This window comes from Copadichromis virginalis, linkage group LG23, assembly GCF_057382275.1.
Source record: "Copadichromis virginalis isolate Kocher_CV1m ecotype Utaka linkage group LG23, C_Virginalis_male_GT1.1, whole genome shotgun sequence".
Lineage (NCBI taxonomy): Eukaryota > Metazoa > Chordata > Actinopteri > Cichliformes > Cichlidae > Copadichromis > Copadichromis virginalis.
In genome coordinates, this window is record NC_140639.1 from 20,552,734 (window position 1) to 20,574,629 (window position 21,896).

Genomic DNA, 21,896 nt, shown 5'->3' on the forward strand with positions numbered 1-21,896 from the left:
TACTGCGAAAAGATGATAATACTATTGTAGTTTAGTCGTGGTGAGTCACCTGTAATCTGTCAGCCCATCAAACTCCTAATCACAGCTCGAGAAACAATGATTTCATATGTGGAATGCCTGGGTGGGGAGGGGGCGGGGCCTGGTGTGACGTCGCATTGTTGGAATTCTGGTCCTGATGAAGAGCGAGATGAGCTTCTTCCACGCAAGATGATTTCCTTGCAACCAAAAACAGAGGGCAGCCTGCGCCGGCGCCTGCTCAGAGCTAAAATCTACCAGCACCATGATGCCATCTATGGGTTAAATGCAGGTGGCGTGGGACAGCTTGCATCAGCCTCAAGTGAAAAAAAGCCCCTCCCAGCTCACCTGCAGTATCAAGGAAACAGTCCCTGGTTCCGCCCGCAGCAACTCCCACCACGCTCCCATATCAACCCTTCTTTCACCCCAGAGGTTCGTGGGAAACTGTTCCTTACTCCAGAGGCCTGCGGTAAACCCCATCCACAGTCTCTGCCGCTTCAGCTGCAGCGCCCTAACTGCCCAGTTCTCACCCAGCGACGCAGAACTAGTTCCTGCCCCCCAACCCCAGAGCCCCGTCCCGGTTACACCATGCCTGTCCCCTTTCATCTTAGAACTACACCCCCATTCAAGGAGCCAGAGCCGCCACCACAATATCGCTACAGGCCCAGCAGGAAGTGCAAGACAAGCTTCTTGTGCTTTAGACGTCGCAAAGGGAGAATGTCTGGGAAGGAAGCAACCCAAACTACACCCCTTCTACACAAAGGTACTACCAAGAAATTTGGGTAATCAGAATACTGCTACTAGTACTTGGTATTACACTGCTAGAAAGATACTATCCAAGCTGGGAATCCTGAAATGGTGCTTTTGGTTTTGAGTTGTGCAACTGGACCATTTTGGTCCTCAAAGATTTCAGATGATAGTCAAATAGACACATGTATTAGGGTTTATGTGGTACTCAATCATATCAGGCAGCATAACACACTCCGAATTACCTCCTTCTTTGAGACCGTTAATTAACCAACCAGGTCTGGGTTATCCCAGTTTGGTCCAGGGTATCCTATAGCTTAGTTCAGTTTTGTTCCCACAGATCCCAGTCAGCCTGAATTGACTTTTAAAAGTCCCAAATACACTGTGACACTGTGGCAAATTGGAACACTTACTTTTTTGATATTATAAATGGTACCATTTGTTATCCTGGATGATCTATTCGAGGTTGCATAATCAAAGGTTTTGCTTTTATTCAGCCCAGAATAGTGCTAAATCGTGGGACTTGAATGGTTACTACCACTCTAGCTCTTTCTAGTTTGGTCCCAAATAATCTCAGTTTTCGTGATGTTCCTGATGTTTGACCTCCTGAATATTCTCAACTACTCTTATTTGACCATTTCCGTTCTGTGAGTTATGCTTGTCTGGCTCTCTATGATCTTCAATCTGGCACAAAATTCAAATTTTATTTGAGCCTAAATCTAGTTGAAATGTACTTTTGTTTGATCTCACCTGGAAGGACTGCATTTCTATGCATGTAAAATGTCCTATAAATTGTGTTAAGCCCTGAATGCTGCTAGCTAGCCTTGCTTAGCTCACTTCGGTCTCCAAGATTCCAGCTTGAGGTCCTGAATTATCCCATTTATTATGGTCTGGCTTTATTTGGCCCTGAAAAGCTCGGTTTGATATTCTAAATGGTCCTAGCTAAGTTTTGTAACAAATAATAGTAACTCACCTAGTTTGGCGTTATAAAGCCCTGGATGTTCTCACCTGTCGTGTTTTGGTTTGATATAGTCTTAAATTGGAGTATCCAAAAAGTTGATTCTGGTCATCTGGACGTAGCGTTTTGTGGGAGAAATGTTTCGTCACTCATACAAGTGACTTCTTCAGTCTCAGCTGACTGCAGGTTTCCCCAATCTTATAAACAGTACATTTGCATAATGACTGAAACCAGCCCACTGAAGGAACAATGGGCTGGGAGGTCAATTCCTTAATCATAATTATGCAAATTCTCATGACCATTGATCAACAACCACTGATCAATGGCCATGAGTACCATTCACAGAGAATTGGGGAATGGCTGCAATCACAGCATTGTAAGATGGTGAAAGATGGACACTTAGGCCCCCTCCTCAATTCAGAGATGGTCTTTGATCATCTCTGGACCATTCAGTGGTCTTTGATCAGTGGGTTTTGGTCAGTGGTTGTTGATCAATGGTCATGAGAATTTGCATAATTATGATTAAGGAATTGACCTCCCAGCCCATTGTTCTTTTAGTGGGCTGGTTTCAGTCATTATGCAAATGTTCTGTTTATAAGTTTGGGGAAACCTGCAGTCAGCTGAGACTGAAGAAGTCACTTGGATGAGGGACGAAACGTTTCTCCCACAAAACGCTACGTCCAGATGAACAGAATCAACTTTTTGGAGATTTACTTTCCTGGATGATTGAGCATGCGTCAAGACGTGAAATTGGAGTAGTTACTTTGTTTTGGTTTATTTGGTTCTTTGATATTATGAATGTTTTTTAGCCACTAGTCTGGTCCCAAATTATCTAAGTTTGTCTGACATAACTCTTTGAGGTCCTGAATGTCTTCAGCTATTCTTGTTTATCCATTTCAATATAGAAAGATGGCTTTATCTGGCTCTCTTTGGTTCTAAATCTCGCACAAATTTTAATGTGTTTCTTCTCATCAGGGCAGACTAGGATCCACTTAAACTAAATTCAGTTTGCTCCTGGATGACTTGGGAAGAGATTTCTCACGGCAGATATTCATAATTAGTGGTATCAGTAAAATTAAAGTGTGATACAATAAAATCTTCCAGATTAGCTCGTCCCAGTTTGGTTCAGTCTTTGCCTCACAGTTTCTCCATTTTTAAATGAGAACATTAGAGCAGCAACTCAGTGCCTGCACGTCTCCTGTGGCAGAGTAAACACACTTTCACACACACTGTGTGACTGTCTGATCAATAATGCATCACAGCACCAGTCAGCTATTATTCTCTGATAATATGCAGAAGAAAATCACACCAGCTCTCCATATTCTTGGTTAATTATCTCCCCTGTGTGCATAATCTTCTTCATGTGTACGTGTGTGTGTGTGTGTGTGCAAGGATTAGCTGCCGCTCCACGCATTGGCCTAAAAGCTAATTCCACGAATAACAGATAATGAACAGGCTTTTTAGCTGCAACAGCTGCTACCTGTTAGCTTCCTAACATCTACCTTCAGTATCCCGCCCTCATGTTGCCTTTGTGGTGACGTCTCAGCGTTTATAATGTTAAAACAAAGAAAACTGAGCATCAATCAGTCAGTGGTACGTGACTCCTTCCTCATCCTTCCTCTTTCCTGACTGGACAGCTGACAGAGTTCAGAGTTTAACAGATTCCGACTATATATAAGACTATGACATAATGATAGTGTGTCCTACTTACTGTCTAATTAATGAAACTAATTAAAACAGTGAGAAGGTGAAGACAGACAGACAGGCTGTCAGCCATGAAGACGGTAATTAGCTGCTCCACTGGCCCACATAGTCGGCACAGTTACAGACTGGAACTGTCCCAGTTGGTGATGATGAAGGTGACTGTCAACTCTATCAGCCATGGCCAGTGTTACCACAAATACTTAGGGTTGCACACGTTTTTACTGTGGAGTTCTGCTGTTGGAATATGTGCAGAATATAGTCTTGCTGAAAAGCAAGATTTTCCCTAAAAAAAAAGAAAAAAGAAAAAAACAATTCCACAAAATTTGACAAAATGCCAACATTTTGTCACGAAAACTATGAAACTGACATTAGCCAGTGTCTAGGCCATAAGGAATGACAGTTAAAGAATGATGTTCTTGTTGAAATAAGCAATGCTTTACCTGAAAAAGACACCATCTTCATGGCAATATATGGTATGTAGCCCAAAACCTGTGGATATTTATTAAGGATTAATAAAACCTTCAGGAGTGTACAAGTTACCCCTGCTATGTCCACTAAACACATCTACTAAGACAAGTAGGCATTTTTAACAATATGTTACAAATTTTAAAAAACAAGTCTCCATGATGTCATGGTTCTCAGTCAGAAAAGTGTGGTGGGGCGATTCAAGGCTGGGAATGGCTTCTGCACTAAATGGTGGAGTTATTTTGGGGTCTGGTTCATAATCGAGGCCAGGAAGGAGTAATAGACTACAGATGGATTGATGCAGCAGTGATGCAGATGTTTTTACAGTCTATTGCGGTGACGAGAGAGCTGAGTATGAAAGCGAAGCTCTAGAGTTACTACATCTACCTTCCCATCCCCACCTATGGCTATGAACTGTGGTCAGTGACCAAAGGAATGGGATCACAGATATAAGCAAGGAAATTATTTCCTTCTCAGGCTGTCTGGGCTTTCTGCTAGAAATAGGATGAGGAGCTTGGTCATCCCAGAGAGATTTAGTGTCTCTTGTAAAGCTAGCTCAGAATACCGTGCCGTCACTCCAGAAGACCTGGATGGCAGGCTGGTTAGAAGGAGATCTGGGCTTTTCTACATAGACTGTTGCCCCACATTCAGAAAAGCACCACAAGACGGATGGATGGATTGATGGATGGATGGATGGATGGATTGATGGATGGATGGATGGATGAATAAGAAAATTGTATTCTGCTGTATTTATATCATTCTTTTGAAAGGTTATTGTTAAAAATATATACAGATCTGACTGTAAAAACATGAAATATGCACCACCTGCATCTATTCAAATACTGGATGCGGTTATCTCTTTGTGCATTAGCACCTGTTATACCCTGAAGGTTTTTTGGTGTTTTTGTTTTTTGTTTTTTTTTTTGGCATTTTTCCTCATTTTATCCCTCAGATGCTGATGTCAAGGCTGATGTCCACACTTTGACAGCATGTCCTCACTCTCTTTGGACCTCACAAAGATAGAAACATGAGAACACAGAGAATAAAAGATGAACAGGGATACATCAGAGGCGCGGACACACTTTGAATTCTGTTTCTTCATCTCTCTTCATCTACAAAGCATCATGTTTCATGTGTCGTTGTGATAATGCGGTATTTGCGGGTAACCTTCATCACCTGGCGACACACATGAAGGACACACACGTGTACTGGCTTCCTGCCAACGGTGTGTGTGTGTGTGGAGAAAAGAAAAGAAGAAAGAGGGGGGAGCGAGTGACATAAAAAGAGAATAAGAGAGAGAGGAGTGGGAGGAGAGTAGCATTGCAGCGAGTCGAGCTGCATTACTGCTGCTGCTCGCCCGCTCTCTTTCTGTTTGCTGCAGCCTCAGGAGTGTGTGTGTCGGTGTGTGTGTCTAAACGAGTGTGTGGCGTCGTTATGGTTCTGATCGGAACGGCAATCAAATCTGTCCTCAGATATCTCAGTAAGACCAGAGGTGAGTGCCGCTGTATTGGCGAGGGATTGATTTACCTTTGAGCTGTACAGGTAGAGTGAGTTATAGCTCTCTAAAGATGACCTCATAGATACCACCCCCTGATTGGCTCTCAGGTGCATGTAAAAATCATGTCAAACGTAGTTTAGATCAGCAGTTTAATGAGCATTTGAAATGTGAGTTTATATTACCTGTAACTATAGTCTAAAACATTAGAGACCCTATTCAAGGTCTCCAGGACTGTCTTTAAATGCCTTGTAATAATCTTACTGACTTCAAGAACCCAATTTAGGGATCATTTAAAGACTTTTTTGGCATTTGTGTTCTCAAGGGGTCCTGGAATCCCCACAAGGACCCTTAGGATGTCTTCTCAAGGTTTTAACCCTTTAACCAGTAACCCCCAGAAACTCTTCAAGAACAATATAAGCTTATTTAAAGGCTTTTGTCAGGACTTGTGGACCCCTGGAATCTCCACATGGACTCTCGGAAAAGTTATTCAGAGCTTTATAACCTCGTAGTGACCTCTAGAATGCCCTCAAGAACAATTTAAATCTCTTTACAGACCTGTGTTATTTCTCAACGACAATTGGAAAAAATAATTAAGCAACCATAGTATCTTTTTGATGATCAGTGTGGACATTTATTATGTCCTCAACATACAAGAGCTGCTTGAATCACTGGAACATTTGCAATGACCCACTGAATCTGCCACAGACGTCTACTGCCTGGTCAAGGACCACTACCTACCAAGAACTTCTGGGACCCAATTAAGAACTACCAAGCTTCTTCAGGTTCATATCAAGGACCAGCAGAAGCACCTCAAGAATCAGGATGGTCTCTTTATCATTCTCCTTGGTGGTTCCTGTAATTCTCTTATGGCTTCATCAAGGGCCTCCTTCTAACATAAAAAACCTCCTCAAGAACCTGCCACAGGACTCCCTAAATCTTCTCAAACACCTGTGGTCCCTTCTTAAAAACTGTCACAACTTGTCAGACCTCCTTGAGGATTACTTGGACCCCGTAAAGACTGTTTAAGCCTTCCTAGAAGAATTGCATCTTCTTTTTCAGAGCCAGTGAAAACCCCGCAAGCCTTATATCGAATCTCTAATGTTTTAGAACTTCAAGCACCACTGATGCTTCTGGAAAACCCAAAATACCTTCTGACACTTCTGGAACTGTCTAAAGTATTTATCGGACCACTGCGTGTATTTTCATATTTCAGCCTCTGCATGCTTGTTCTAAAGAACCCACCAAAACACACAAAATCTCAAGGACCATATTTACATCTTAAATAATCTTTCATATTTCTCAAGGACTTTGGCATTCCTTCAAGGATCTCAGGAGCTTCCTGCATCGCCATTTCAGTCCCCGTAATGTTTGTTTCCATTGTTTGGTTTAAACCTCTAAAGCTGTGTTCAGAAGAAAAAATAAAATAACCTTTTCTTGATTAAAATGTAATGGTGTTTATTTACTTGTCTTTTGAATGACAACAAAAAATATGACAACAGAACATAAACAATCGGCCATCACTCATCAGTGATGACTTGGATCATGCGGTTAAAGAGAGATGTGATTGATTAATGGGAACAAATTATCTTTTCTCTCTTGTTTTTTGAATATTATTAGGATGAGATGAATGACTAAAACAAAACAAAAAACGCTGTCAGTGCAGAAAAACAAAATCATTCATAAGTTATTGTAAGAAATTCCTACTTTGTATTATAAGAGGTGTTTTTGGTCCTGACATACATTGCAGAATGCAGAAGGCTGAGACTCAAGCTCCACATCTGTCCATACATCTGTCCACTGAATACCACAGACAGTCAATCTGCAGCTCTTTCACAATAAAAGCCCTGTGATGTGGAGGTCACCTTGAATAGTGCTGAGTGCAGCAGCTCTCATCATCACTGCTCCTCTGAGTGTGAAAAGATTTGCTGAAACAAGATTAAAATCCAGAAAGTTGACTCATTCTCCCTCTCTCTCTCTCTGTCTTTGTTTGTGCTGCAGGGGACGGGGACAGTAAGTGGTCTGTTCACTACACTACCCAGAAGCCTCAGCAGGGTCTGCGCTTCATCCCTGGCAAAAGGCGATCAGGCAGTGCTGATGACCTGCGAGGTGAGAGTGGTACTTTAGTGTTTCATCAGTTAACCTTACAAAAATGTGAGATTAACTGGATCTGTGGGGAAACACATTTAGAGTAATGCTAAGAGACTTGAGAAAGTCTCTAGATGAAAATAAGTAGCCACACTTTAAATCCTTCCCTGATTTCTGGTCCTGTCTCACTCTAATGGAACCATACTTTCCAAAAGGAACGCCATGTTATCTTCAATAAGACTTAAAAGTAGCTATTGAGACCATAAACCAATGAAAAAAAATGTTTACTGACATCAAGAATTACCAGCTCTGGTTACAGAGAGGGGGAGAGAACCTTCATTAACTCAAATATTTAGAGAGCCTGGATTAAATTAGGAAGAAGAAGTGAACAGACAGGGTGCAGCTTTGAACCTGAGTCCAGAACAGCAATCAGACTGTTTTGTGAACTGAGAAGTTCACTTAAAGAAGTCTGTGTATAAACTCGATCAATAATACCTGAGTCCCATGAGGAGAAACTGCAATGCGGCTGCGGTAGAAATGACTGAAAACACTAAAACCACTGCTCCACATTGTAGAAGCATCTCTGAAGTGGCTCTGCAATCCAAGTTAATTATAAGTCCTTTCAAGCCGCACAGAGCAGATGAGGAGGGCAGGAAGTCGGACATATGAATGACATGGAGCATCTGGTCAGGCTAAATGACGTCTGCTTCAGAAAACATTCACAGCGTGAGTTAATGGATTGTATCTGTATCCATTCTTGGATGTAGACCCAGGTGGAAAAGATTTTTGATCAATAAGTAGATTATAAGTATTTAAACAAATTGAAAATATTTAAGTTAAATTTTTACAGTAAATTAATGAATAAATAATAAATGTGTTTTTCCCTATTTGTTGTCTTCCTTATGTCATATTATATATTGTGTAAAATAATTAAAAAAGAAAATTGAAAATTATTTTGGGTCAAGTTCAAGAAGTGTGTGAACCCCCAGAGCCTCAGAAGTCTGTTACACACAAACCTCGAGTCCTAAGTGTGTGTGTGTCCTGTAGGATTAGCATTGGCTGACAGATGCCAGCAGACAGTGACCTTATGACCTGACACACTCACAGAATTGCTGCTGAAAGAATACGTACTCTTCTCCACTCTTGATATTGTTCTTTATGGGCTGAAGGTGGAAAACTCACAGTCTTCCTCACTGCAGTGGCAGATCACTAACTGTTTATAACACTGTCATGTCGCTAAGGCTAACATTGTTTGGGTGTTTACACCAACAAGTCTGCCAGGAAAGACTGCAAAAGCAGCTGCCTGTTCAAAGAGATCCTCATCATTTGCTCTTTAAATGTTTATGTCTCTGAAATCTGCAGTATATTCTCAATCAGCCATCAGTCCTGATAAACAGCCTCCTGTCTGTTTTTATAGCTGCTGAGCAATAAAGGCCTTTTACACTGTGTTTGATTCCATAAATTTTCAATGAAGTACTTAAGCTTTATAAATGATCAGTTTCCTTCGCTTGAGGCCATAAATCCTGGTTCTTTGATGCTTATCAGAGAAGTAATTAAGCTTAGAGGTGACAGCAGCCTGTGAGCAGACTGCAGAGTGCTGCAGGGGTCTGCATGCAGCACGCTCTGCAGCTTCGCAGCAGCTGCAGTGCCACATGTCACTGTGAGAAAGCATAAATGACGAAGGCTGAGCTCTCCTGCTGATCTCAGCTGATCACTGCAGCAAAGCTCACACAGTCCACAATCATTCTCATGTACTCAACTCACTATTTTCTATCATCATGGTGTGTTTGTAGCATGTAATGGGCTGACTCAGCATGGCTGCAGCATCCCAAGTGGTTCTCAGCCCCACCCCCCCAGCCCCACCCTTCCTCCCTTCTCCAGCATCAACCAATCAGACGGAACCGCACGACGAGGGTGGAGGGACAAAAGCAGGAAGATGGTGAGAAACATGTGAAGATGTTTATACAGATGTAGTGATATATATTAATGGAGCTGAAGACAATGACACCAGCGCTACCAGTTCGGTGTCTCTTACTCATGGCCCGGGAACTCAATTATATCAGCCCAGCATGCTCACCATTACATCTGAAAGAATAAAAGAATAATTGTTATTGGTAATTTTTCAAGCTATTTTTATTGCCACACTGTAAAATACAAGACAACGGCTTCTTAAAGGACAAGAATCCCTTTGTTTCCCCATATATTTAAAGGAGCCTGGAGTTTTATATATGTTCATTGTTTATTTTTCAATCCAGTTTCCTGATTTAAAACTACAGACATTTGGTTTGGTGTGTTCTGGATCTTTTTCTGTTTGTGCAATCAGTGCAGAATCTTTGTGTTTTATTTCCATCTGCTGGTCAAACTGAAGCACTGACACATCTTCTGCCATCTATTTGTTATACTCAATGATTAACCTTTCCTTTAATTGTTTTTCTCATCCCTTGATCCTTCCCTCATGTTCTCAACCCTCCTCAGAGGTCCAGAGTCTTGGACTTTTTCTCTAAGTCTTGCTTTTCAGTTTGTTTCAAGTTTTCAGTTTGGAGAAGAAAGGTAAACATGGAATAAACATGTCTGTAGTACATTAGATTAGATAAAATTAAAGTAGGGCAGCATCTCAGTTACACCCAAACAGGCTTTTTACCCTAACAGTCGACAAAGTCTTAATTTGACCCTTCCAGGCTAGATTAGACCCCAACGCTGCTGGACTAGATTTAACTGTATCAAAACTCAATTTGTAGACCAAACTGTTAATTTCTGCCTCTTTTCTTTGTCAGTCCACAACATCCTCAGAGGAAGATGAGATGTTCATCTTGAACAACAGGCGACCCCTGACACCACTGGTCCTGAATCCCGTCCATCTCACCTCCTGTTGGGATGATGATGAGCAAACATATGAGCCAAAAGTCGAAATGGATGTGGAACCGCACCCTCGACTTCCAACGCCGGAGGAGAGGATGAGGCAGCAGGCCGAAGCAGTCGCAGCAGATATTGTTCCTATTAATGTAACAGGTACAGCTGGACTCAGATCCAGATTCTGTTTGTAAGGACTCTGAACTTACTATTGAAACTCATCTAAAACTTTAAATTTATTTCTGCCATATTGTCTACACTGAATTTCTACTTGCATCTGGTTTCAAAAATAGACTGAGACATAAACTCGAGATTTACCTTTAAATTTTTCTCAGGCTCAAATCAGTTTGGTCTTCATAGGGAGTTCTTCTAATTTAGAGCAGACCAGAAAGCTTTTGTCATCTTGATTCATGCCTTAAATCTTAAAATCTGGAGTCTGGATAGGACTCAGATTTGAAATATAAGTTAGAGTAATCTAATGAGACCCAAATCCAACTTGAAGTTCTTCTTAGGCTTGAGGCTTTACTTCAATTTAACTCACCCAAATCTTGGGACTTGGTAAATTACCTTTAGCCTTTTCAGAATTAACTCTGGACCAGGAGTTGAAATCGGAGGTACATTGCCTCCATTTTCATCTGGATTCTGCTCTCACAGAAACTTGATTAACTTTTGTTAAATAACTGTATAACTATCCACTATAGCTTTAGATCTTACTTGGAACTGAGATTTTTTCTTTCAACAGAAGCTTATCTTGAAGACCTTAAAGGGACATATGATTTTATCAGGACTCTAAGTAACTAACGGGAAACATCAGAGTTAGGATATGATGTGAGGTTTAAGTAAACTACAGCAGGACTCATAGGCTAAACTTGGATTCGGAGTAGCGACTTGGTTTCTCATGTCTTGACTGTTACCTTTTTGTATGTGTTCACACTTAAGGTGAGAGTTTTGATCGCCAAGCCAGTTTTCGAAGAACACTTTCCAATGCTGACTCACTAAACCGACGACCCCGGAAATTGAGCCGACGCAAGACAGTTACTGGGATACCAGATAATGCCCTCCCGAAGTCACCATCTATCTCTGACGTTCTTCCTGGTCAGTTCTCCACTGTGGGTCGACCTGCATCTGAATGTACCTCTCCTCATCAGCAGAGGAACATGGAGGTGGAGGAAAAGGGAGATCTAAGAAAAGAGGAGCAGCTGTCAACAAGGAGAATCCGAGCCCCTAAAGGAGAGGGAATGTCCAGCCTCATGGCCTCCCTTACCTCTTCCCCACATATTGGTTGCCATTCCGGCTCCTGCTGCTCACCATCCTTGGAGAGCCACACCCTCCCCCGTCCAGCAACCAACTCCTCCCTGAACTCCGAGGCCAGCTGTAACAGTGTATCCTGCAGGACTCTCAGCACCTCCTCATCTTGCTACCAGGTAAATTAATCAGAAGTTATTATTACACTAATAAAGTCAAAGCATAAATTGAAGGAGTTTCCAGATGACTGGCATGCTAATGTCAGCCAACATAGGCCAGAGGGAAGACAGTTCAGAACTTGTGGGGCGACCGTGGCTCAGGGGGTTGGGAAGCGTATCTGTAACCGGAAGGTCGCCGGTTCGATCCCCGGGCTCTCTGTCCTGGTCGTTGTGTCCTTGGGCAAGACACTTTACCCTACCGCCTACTGTTGTTGGCCAGAGGGGCCGATGGCACGATATGGCAGCCTTGCTTCTGTCAGTCTGCCCCAGGGCAGCTGTGGCTACAACTGTAGCTGCTTCCACCAGTGTGTGAGAGTGAATGAATAGTGGCATTGAAAAGCGCTTTGGGTGCCTTGAAAAGCGCTATATAAATCCAATCCATTATTATTAGACTTCAAACATGTCCCCAATGAACAGAATGTCCTACAGATGCTGAGAGTATGTCATGGGCTCAGAGCCTTTCATTTGTTGACCTTTCTAAATTTTTAAGTTACTGTTGCTCACTGTCGGCTGGGTAGAAGAGAAATATCAAAGCAATAGAAGAGCATCAGATACTTTGGATTTTCACACTAAATTTACTATACTGGCTTTTTGAGGAAACCAAGTTATGCTAAATTAGAAATGCCTGGAGCACATTTTAAATAATTTTTCTCTTTTTTATTCCTGTTTTCTTTTCCAGTCACAGGATCTACAGGGATTCCCCAGTGATCTTCACCCTCTGCTGCCCTTTGACCCCACTGCCAGAGTAATGCCACAGTCTCCTTCCTCCTCCTTTAATTCCGTTCCCTCCTCACCTATTATATCATCTGTCCCTGCAACCTCTAGTTGTGCCCTACAATCAGAGTGGGCTTCCCCCAGTGATAAGCCCAATAATGAGGCCCTTTCTTCCCCCGGCTCTCTTCCTTCTTCCCCTATCACTGATTCAGAGACTCAGTTTCATTACCCAGCAGAGGATGACCTGACAACCACAAAGCAGGACACCCAGTGTTTCTCAGATGGTTGTTCCTTGACTGGAGAGAGATGGAGCTACAAAACCCTCTCTCCAACCTCCAGTGTCCACAGTGGAATTTCCCAGGAAATGAGATGTGTTTCTGATGAAGGTTGGAACTTCGATCCACTTCTCTCTTCTGGTCGGTCCTCCCCTTCTTGCACTGATAGCAGCTCCTTGCGTTCAGTGAAGATGTCCTCTCCCTCGCTAAACCGTGAGAAAAGGAAGTCAAGCACATCCTCCTGCTACTCTCGTTCTGTCACCCGCAGCATCTCCCTTCGCAAGTCCAAGCGTCCACCTCCTCCACCATTGCGTTCTGATTCATTGAGGCGACGGCCAGGTCGTAGCAAATCTTCGCGTTCTTCTTCTAGTCCCAAGGTGGAGCGCGGTCCCCGCCTGGAACGCACCATGCAGCACACACCTGCGTCATCTCCCCAGAACTTTCAGGATCCCTGGGTGCCCCGAAGTAGCACCAAAAGACGCCAAAGTGGGCTTAACTGTGGTACAGTTTCAACCTTTGAGCCTCTAAACCCAGACTGCCAGGCATCAACCTCTTCTGACTCTCCTCCTTCCAACCTCGAACCAACTCACCTCAGCCCTGGGTCTCCAGGTTCAGAGGAGGAAGGTCTGACTTTTACTCTCAATCACCAACCTCCAGCTTCCTCTTCTGTGCCTGGGCTTCAGCGACTTGCTTCGCCCTCCAGTGGGTACTCTAGTCAGTCTAACACTCCAACTCCTGGCACGCCAGTGTCTTCACCCCTCATCCCATCCTCCCCTCTCACAACAAGTCCTGGAGCTTTCTCCCTCCCCCCAACCTCACCTTTCTCCTCTTCCTGCTTTACCTCCTTCCCCCTCTCCCCTGTCGCATCCTCCCTGCCTAGGACAAGGTCTCGAGGTGAAGGCAGACCAAAGCCACCAGTGCCAGAGAGGAAGTCTTCACTTTTCTCATCCCTTTCATCCTCATTTTCTTCAACCTCTTCCCTCTCCTCCTGCACCTCCTCAGACTCCTCTGCCAAACATATTAATCTTCCTGCCCCACCACCTCGGCCTCCTCTTCTCGAGTCTTCTTTGCTTTCACTTTCCTGCTCTCCCATTCATGAAACTCTTCCTCCTCCCCCTCCTCCTCCACTGCAGTCCTGCTCACCTGCTCCTTGTTCTTTCACTAAACTTTCTCTTGTTCCTCTTCCTTCACCATCATCCCTTCCTCTGCCCCCTCCACCGCCTCCTCTCCCACCATTATCCCTTGCCAGGCCTTCTCCTCTACCTCCCTTCTCCCGGCCTCCTCCTCCCCCCTACGCCTACGCTGTCAGGCAGACTTCCCATCATGATCTGGTATTTACAGTGTCATCTTCCACCAACTTCCCTCCTCCCCCAACTTCTCCCCCTCCTCCCCCATGTTCAGAACTCCCAGACATGCCAATTGCTGACCTCCCTCCACCACCACCACCTCCCCCTCTCCCTCCTTTGTCTACTGTCCCCACACCTTTTGCCTCTGTCTTCTCCCGACCAAGCCCAGACGCGTTTCCACACAAATATGGCAAAGCACACCCCTGCCCTCTGGTAACTGCTCAAGCTCTGCAGGACGTCAAACTCCGCTCTATTAAGAACCAGGAAGTCCTGCCAGCCAATGGTACATCTACTGATGATGGCGCTTTGTTGTCTGTTGGTAACCATGGTAACCAGGATCTACCAATCAAAGAAGCTCAACACTACTTGGCTGACTTGACTAAAGGAAACCTTGTTTCCAACACCAGTGTTAACCTAGCGGAACAAGGATCAGAAAACGATATCTGTTATGTTGCAAACAATGACAATAATACAGCTAGTGCATCCTTGGATAATGCTAGCCTTCACAGCCCAGACAATGCTGAAATGAAACAACCTAAACATGAATCAGATGATGATTTCTTCAAACAAACAAAAACAGAGCTTTTGGCAGATGAATCAGATTTCAACAATCTTCAAAGCTCACAAAGCATTATTCATAACACTGCTAGCAAGAGAAGTCTTGGGCTTCAGCTGAGGAATGGTGGCACTCCTCAATGCAGACAGTCCAGTGAACAGAAAAAGAAAGATTCAGACATGTATGCTACACTAGCTAACAATGAAATCTCCAGTTCTGAGAGTCCATGGGTGAAAATGTCTTATGAAACTGACAATAACCATGTCAGCACAATAAGTCAACCTACGTCTTTCCAACGAAACATTATAGGAACAGTGCTAACAGATGCTAAGCTCAAAGAACTTGCAGAGATTCAAAGAGAATGCAGAAAAATGCTGTTAGAGAGCAAAGAGGAAGTCGAGCAAAATGACAAGAAAAAATCACAAATGCAGTCACTCTGTGCTGCTGATGGAGATTTGAAGAATGTTGATATTAAACACTGTAACAGGGACTTGAAGCCAAGTAGCCCAAGAAAGATCTGCTCTCCAGAGAAGCCAGTTCCACCAAAGAAGCCTGATCTTTGCATTCTGGGTCTCACAACATCCCCCAACGCCACACGAGAACTCAATGTGGTGAGGAGCAATGGACAAAGTACAGCATTTTCTCCAGGGTTCAACAGCCAGTCACAGTTTCCTGATGATTCTTTCTGCACACCTTTACACAAACATGTGATCCATAGTCCCCCTTCACCAAAGCACTTGGTGTCCACCAGTGATAACTCAGTGACACCTGTATACCCAATTAACACAACATCTGCCAATATCACCATGCACTCACCTGCCAGCTCCCCTCAACGGACAAAAACACCAATTTTGCACAAGAGACCAGATCTCTCACTGACCTCACCCAAAACAACCAAACCACTCTTTCCATCTAAAATTACAGGAGGGGCTTCCATGGGGACCTCTGGGACTGGAGGTGCTTCACAGAGTCTGTGCATCACAGCTAGCAGTAGCACCTTGAAAACCATAGGCACCGGGACCACAATGGCTCGAAACACTTTGAATGAAACCTTGGATACCTTAAAGACCAACTACTCCCTAGGAGCCATGGAAATGTATAGAACCTGCGCCTCCTCAAGGATCATGGGAATGGCTACCCGTAGCACATTAGGGAACTCAAAGGGCCAAGGAACTACTTCCACATGGACTGAGGGCACCCAAACTGAAGTAACACACCCCAGTTGTGGTGCTATCAAAACAAAACTTTATCAAGATGATACATCATTTCAGAGGAGAATGATGAGGTCATCACTAGCTGAAGATGAAGAGGAAGATATTAAGGAAAGTTTGGAAGAGAGAAGGATTAACATGGCAAGGATGATGATGATGTCATCCACCACAAAGAAAAAAGACAAAGGAAGGAAAAAGAAGAAGAAAAGGCCAGGCAGGCAGCTGCTAATGATCTCAGCAAAAATGGAACCCTCCCCATCATCTTCATCATCCTCATCATCCTCATCATCCTCTTCATCCTCATCTGGAGATGAGAGAGATGTAAGAAAAGACAGGACAATCCAAATAAGCCAGAAGATGAAAGTTACTAAAGTTTGGGACCAAGACACAAGTGACTCTGAAAGCTCCTTCAGTTTGATTGGTCAGAGCAGGTACTCTCTCAGCAGCGTACTGTCCACTGACAGCCTGCGGGGTGAACTGTCACTACCAGATCTTCTCATACAAGAGCCAGGTGAAAAACAAGACGAGCCCGGAGCTCTGAGAGGAGGAGAAAAATCAAAGGAGGCTAGCAGTCCCCAGGATGGTAAGTTCTATCAAGACCACAGATCCTGCTTCTTAACCTATCCAATTCAGATTGTGGTGAGCCTATTATGCATTATAGCAGCTAATATTTATAGATCCCTGTTTATTGTTCACCAAATGCTCAAATATATAATTTATGGAGTCCTTGGTGAAACTAAGTAAGCATTTTCTGTATTAGCTGTCCCCAGTATCTGCCTTAGTAGTCATTCAGTAAATGTAGGCAGAGCTTTTGTTTGTGCAGGTGTGAAGCAAAGTGGGCCAAGTTTCCTGCCCAAACAAGCTGTGAGAGTAGACAAAAATATGCAGATAAGGTACAGCATGTGGTTCAGTCAGACTACAGCTCAATAGGAACTTACATACATAGGAACTTATATACCGCAGTATCATGTCTGTGAATGTCATCTTCGGAGCATACAGGTATCTTTAATAATTATTATTGGAAAATAAATAATAAATAAATAATTATTCTTGCTCTTGTATTCAGTCTGCCCCAGGGCAGCTGTGGCTACAACTGTAGCTTGCCTCCACCAGTGTGTGAATGTGAGAGTGAATGGATAATGGAATTGTACAGTGCTTTGAGGTTCTCGAAAAGCGCTATATAAATGCAATCCATTATTATTATTGTATTCTTCATCATTTCAATTTCAGTTCAACTGAACTGTTAAATGAACAATTGAAGTTCAGTTTTTTTTCACTGTCCTTTCCTTCCCAGCTGATGTGTTTGGCAGCATTTCAGCAGATCAGATGTTCATCTCTGGTTGTCCGCGAACCACAGAGGATCTATTCACCATCATTCACAGGTGGGAACACAAAATGTATACTATGCACTTGTTCTGTAAAATCCTTTAAACCACATCCTCACTTGTTGGTTTGAATTCTACCTCTTACTCTATGGAGCAGTGCTGTATGGGAAGGGACAGCATGAATGCCCTGGTAGTTGGGGTTTGTCTACAGGTAAAGCCTTTAATTAGTCACTAAGTGTGTAGTGTCATTATTATTCTCCTATTATACATAGAAACTAGTTCTTCCTTATTCCCTGTTGCCCCAAATAGGAATAAGTTGTAGCTGTCAAAGAATCCAGAGATTTAGTAGTAGTACGTATATAGTGTTTCTCTATTCTAACTGAGCACTCAAATCACTTTTATCCACAAGCCTCAGTGACCCATTCACAAACACATTCATTCAGTACTTTGTTCTATGCCTTCAAGCACACCCATTCACACTCAGATGGATGCATCAAAAGTTATTTGGCATTCAGTATCTTGCCCAAGGATACTTTGGCATGTAGACTGGAGGAGTCAGGGATCATTGGTATTCATGTATACACAATAATTACAGACCGAGAAAGTCAGTTTGGGAATGTAAGCCACTGACAGGAAAATACATCTTTCCTGCTGGGGAGGTAAGGAAACAAAGGTATGATAACATCAAGCAGTACGACACACAGTAGAGGGTACAAAACTATCTCCAGACATTGTCTGGTTCTCAAAGCCACAAGTAGGTTCAAACCTCCCGACAGATACCAAGATAATGTAGTCAAAAACATAATCACTGGTAAACTCGCAACCTGTTCTTCCTCAGACACTAAATGTAAGATATCTACTTCGTCTACTTGTTCTTTGATCCCCCAGCTAATTAGCTTCTCCTATACTTGAGAAACAAAAGTGCTTCAATCCAAGTTCCCTTCCATTCCTGTCATGTCATTGTTTATGTATATATTAAACATATTCTTAGGAACCTATGTCTTTGTTGTCTATTAGATTTTTTCAGATTTCTAGAAGTTGCCTCTTGATGTTAACTAGAAACTTTTAAAATAGAGCAACTCTCTTGTGGCCATGTAATTCAGTGCATGTAGCTTCTAAATATACAGTTACTATTGTTCACTGTTTTCTGTCACATTTCTGTCAGGTCCAAGAGGAAGATGCTTGGAAGAAGGGATCTAGAAGAAGACAAACATCGTGTCTCGAGCTCCTCCTCCTCCCCCTCCCCTCCGGTGACTCCCACTGACCAGCTAATGCGACCTGCAGCACTCAAGAGTCAAAGGTCAGCAAGAAGTGAGAGCTTTAAGGCTCTCCTGCTGAGGAAGGGCAGTCGACCTGATTCTTCATCTCGAATCTCAGCAGTTGAGCGACTTCGGAAAGTTGTTTCTCCCACTGCAGCAGCTGACCTTCATGGTGCACCACCACCTCACATATCCTCAGACCAAGTAAACTCCACAAGCTCCCTCCAAACTGGAGAAACACATGACATCACTGCCCACCTGACTCTTAATGTTCAGCAACCTCCCAGATCTCCATGTGCTCAGAGCTTCTCCATGATGTTGGAATGGAGGCAACAGGATCTGCCACATAATAACCTCTTCTTCTCATCTTCTTCCTCCTCTCCCTTCTTCTTCCTGTCATCCTCCTCCACGCGCCCTCGCTCCCTCACTCCTCCCTGCTCGGCTAGCCGCCGCTTTGCCGCCCGCTGCCGCCTTGTTGCAGCCCCCATGACTGCAATCTTTGAAGGGGAAGATGAGGAGGAAGATGAAGAGGATTTCAACGAGTCATCGGGAGCTGATGGAGAATCCAGTCTGACACTGGTTGAGACTGCTTGATGGACAAGAAAGCTTGCTGATGTAGCTGGGAGCAGATGGATGTTAGACACCACAGAAAAATTGGATGTGGTCATGAATGTGTGGCAAAGTCTCAGCTGACTCAGCTGAAACTCACCTGAAGCATTTAATTGAATGCACTAAAGCACACTTCCTAATTAACTACATCAGTCACCTTAAAAGGATGTGTACAATATTAATGGTTTCAAGAAAAGAAGCTTGTTGCGATGACATAAGAGTTTCACTCCAACAGTTTCTTCGCTTTTTATTTCCTTTTAAACCACACTAGTTATATGTTTTCCAACGTCAGTGACACTAAGTTTCTTTGACATTGATAAATTCACGTTCTTCTGTCTTCTGCACTTTATATTCGCCAAGTAACCCGTGTTTGTTCTACACATGAGAATTTTGTTTTCTTGAGATCACACTTTAAATATTCTGAAACAGTCAATTTCAGCAACTTCTAGAATATACACATCTGTGTTGAATTGGATATGCTCTGCCGGAGGTGATTCCTCATGTGGATCCAGGAATTGTGTAAAGGACTGACTTTTCACATCATATTCATATCACACACAAATCAAACTGAAATACATGGGAGCTACAATCTTGATGTTGTTAAGAAAATATCAACAACTAGATGAAGATCCATCTAGACCCACATCATGGACGTTGTGGAGGGGAGCCAGTATAATATTAAAAATTAGTTTACACAAAAAAAGTGATCCAAAAACAAATTAATTTATCACATTAAGAAAATGTTCCTGAATTTTGTATTTTGTACTCAAGAAATGTTTTTGTGGTTGCAGTTAATCATGAAGTTAAAAATCATGTAAATCAATTAGGTCAAAATATTGGGGAAAACAAAATCAATTAAGCATTGTTTTTTTTCTTCAATAGAAAAGTAATATCACAATGCTTTCAGCAAAATAAATGTTCGATACTGACGCTTAAATCAGCCGATTCAAACTATTTACTGGGGTTTATTATTATCACCTAAGTAACTGGGCTGGGCTAATGCGTCTCCAAATTTAAGCATTAGTGTAAATGTTGTAATGGCTTGTGTTTTGATGTTTGTTTCAGTATAATCGTTTAAAAGTCTGGTTTTCTACATTATGACCAGCTGCATTCACTGAGACTGTAACTAATAAGGAATAGAGATGGTCCTTTTCTGTAAATATCCCTAAATTCATTTTTCTCTCTTATCATGTTTTCTTGTTTGTGTGACTTTTGCAGCTGAATCTTTGTTTCTATTTTGTTAGCATTTTCAGCCTCCAGCTTAATGAGTCATACAACACTCACATTCAGTTTTCACCCTCAAATCAGATTTGTTTATCTCATGGTAGGCATCTATGGAAGCTTGTTTCCATGACTGACAAAAACAAAATACAAACAAAATCTCAAAATTTTGGCTTAATTCCAAGTTCATTTTCTCAGAAGTTTGAGTTAGTCAGTGAAACTTTCAATCTTGAGATGATGACCTTAAATTTCGACTTATGGATTGAAAAAATCCTTGTTTTTTTCAGCAATGGATGCAAACTTCCATGGGTAGCAGCTAATACGACTGCAAACTATCAGAAGTAACTTTTTAGGGTGGAGACTTTGTATTTAGAAACATAATCTTATCTTCTCTCTGTGTGGACATAAGAGGTTGAGATTTACTATATTAACCATAAAATGAATGAATTTACTTGGGAAACTGAAATAAATGAGGAAAGCACTGTGAGAAAAGAAGTCTTAGGTTAAAGTGATGATCGGGATGAAATGGAGAACTGAATGTGTAGAAAAGCAGCAAAAAGGTAGAACTGAAAGAAATGGAAATGTATGTAAAAAGGTGAATGTAGAAATGGAAGCAATAAAGGACAAATTGATTTCTGAATCTGTGACTTGTTCTACCATTGTGTAAAGTGTTGTCAGCCCTGTTTTGTTTTTTTTGTTTTTTTGTTTTTTTGGGGGGGGGGGGTTACCAAAGAAATTTCACACATTATGCCAAATAGCAAAACACTTAATTGTGTCTCTAATAAAACCTCTGTAACTTTGTGAGTATAGGAAAAGTGTCTGTTTTTCCCTTTCTATGATAGACATTTCTGTTTTTTTATGACTAAACCTAAAAACAAATAAAAAAAACTGGACAGTCTGGGCCATGATAGCTTTTTCCGTAATTTTACACATGTATTTCATATTAAATCCAGAGAGCTGTGTGGACAGATTCCTATTTTTGTCACAGCAGCTTTTTTTTCACCATGAAGAAAAACAGACACTGACAGAAAGGAGGTTTCACTGGTCTCGCCCGCTTAAGATCAAAGTGGGATGCATTGTAAGATAAGTTTGACACCCCTGGTTTAAGGTGATTTTTTTTTTATCACATCTAAAGGGGATTAAAAGATGATTAAGAGTCCTGAAGAAGTTTAAATACTTCTCAGGTGTGTTTAGAGCTTGGTGAACATGTCCAAATATCTCTCAAAGTGGTATCAAATGTAGCTTTTTTGTGTTATAAGTGATTTGTTAGTGGTCTTGCTCCAGATGCCTGTAATGGAGTTTGTTAGAATGTTTTAAAATTTCTTGAAGAAGTCTCAGGATTTATTAACGAAGTCAGTTGAAGATTTCTGAGGGATTCTTGAGGTGTTCCCGATGTTTTTGGATCTGTGATCCTTGTTTGAAAGTTACTTAAAGGAGTTTGGGAGGTTATTTAAGGAAAAGTGTCAACAGGTTCCAAGATGTAGGACACATCTCAGGTTTTAAATAAGGTTTCAAGAGCCAAGGAGTGGTTTTAAGGAGTTATGAAAGAAGTTTTAGGTCTCTGCTTAAACCAAAACATTTTCATCCTAGGGCAT

At 42.3% G+C, this 21,896-nt stretch overlaps 1 protein-coding gene across 2 annotated transcripts; it reads left to right on the forward strand.

The window, feature by feature from the left end:
* Positions 1-5,165: 5,165 nt before the first annotated feature.
* On the forward strand, positions 5,166-20,483 carry nhsl1a (NHS-like 1a). Of its 2 annotated transcripts, XM_085449895.1 has the most exons (9): positions 5,166-5,381; positions 7,386-7,493; positions 9,266-9,411; positions 9,948-10,022; positions 10,247-10,481; positions 11,262-11,746; positions 12,465-16,470; positions 17,182-17,269; positions 18,378-20,483. In XM_085449895.1, exons 1-9 carry the CDS (start codon positions 5,324-5,326, stop codon positions 19,063-19,065), a joined length of 5,889 nt encoding a protein of 1,962 aa, XP_085306021.1. In that variant the 5' UTR covers positions 5,166-5,323; the 3' UTR covers positions 19,066-20,483. The 2 variants fall into 2 exon arrangements, with proteins under 2 accessions (XP_085306021.1, XP_085306020.1); XM_085449894.1 differs by lacking the exon at positions 9,948-10,022 and having other exon boundaries at positions 5,167-5,381.
* The last annotated feature ends 1,413 nt before the right edge of the window (positions 20,484-21,896 follow it).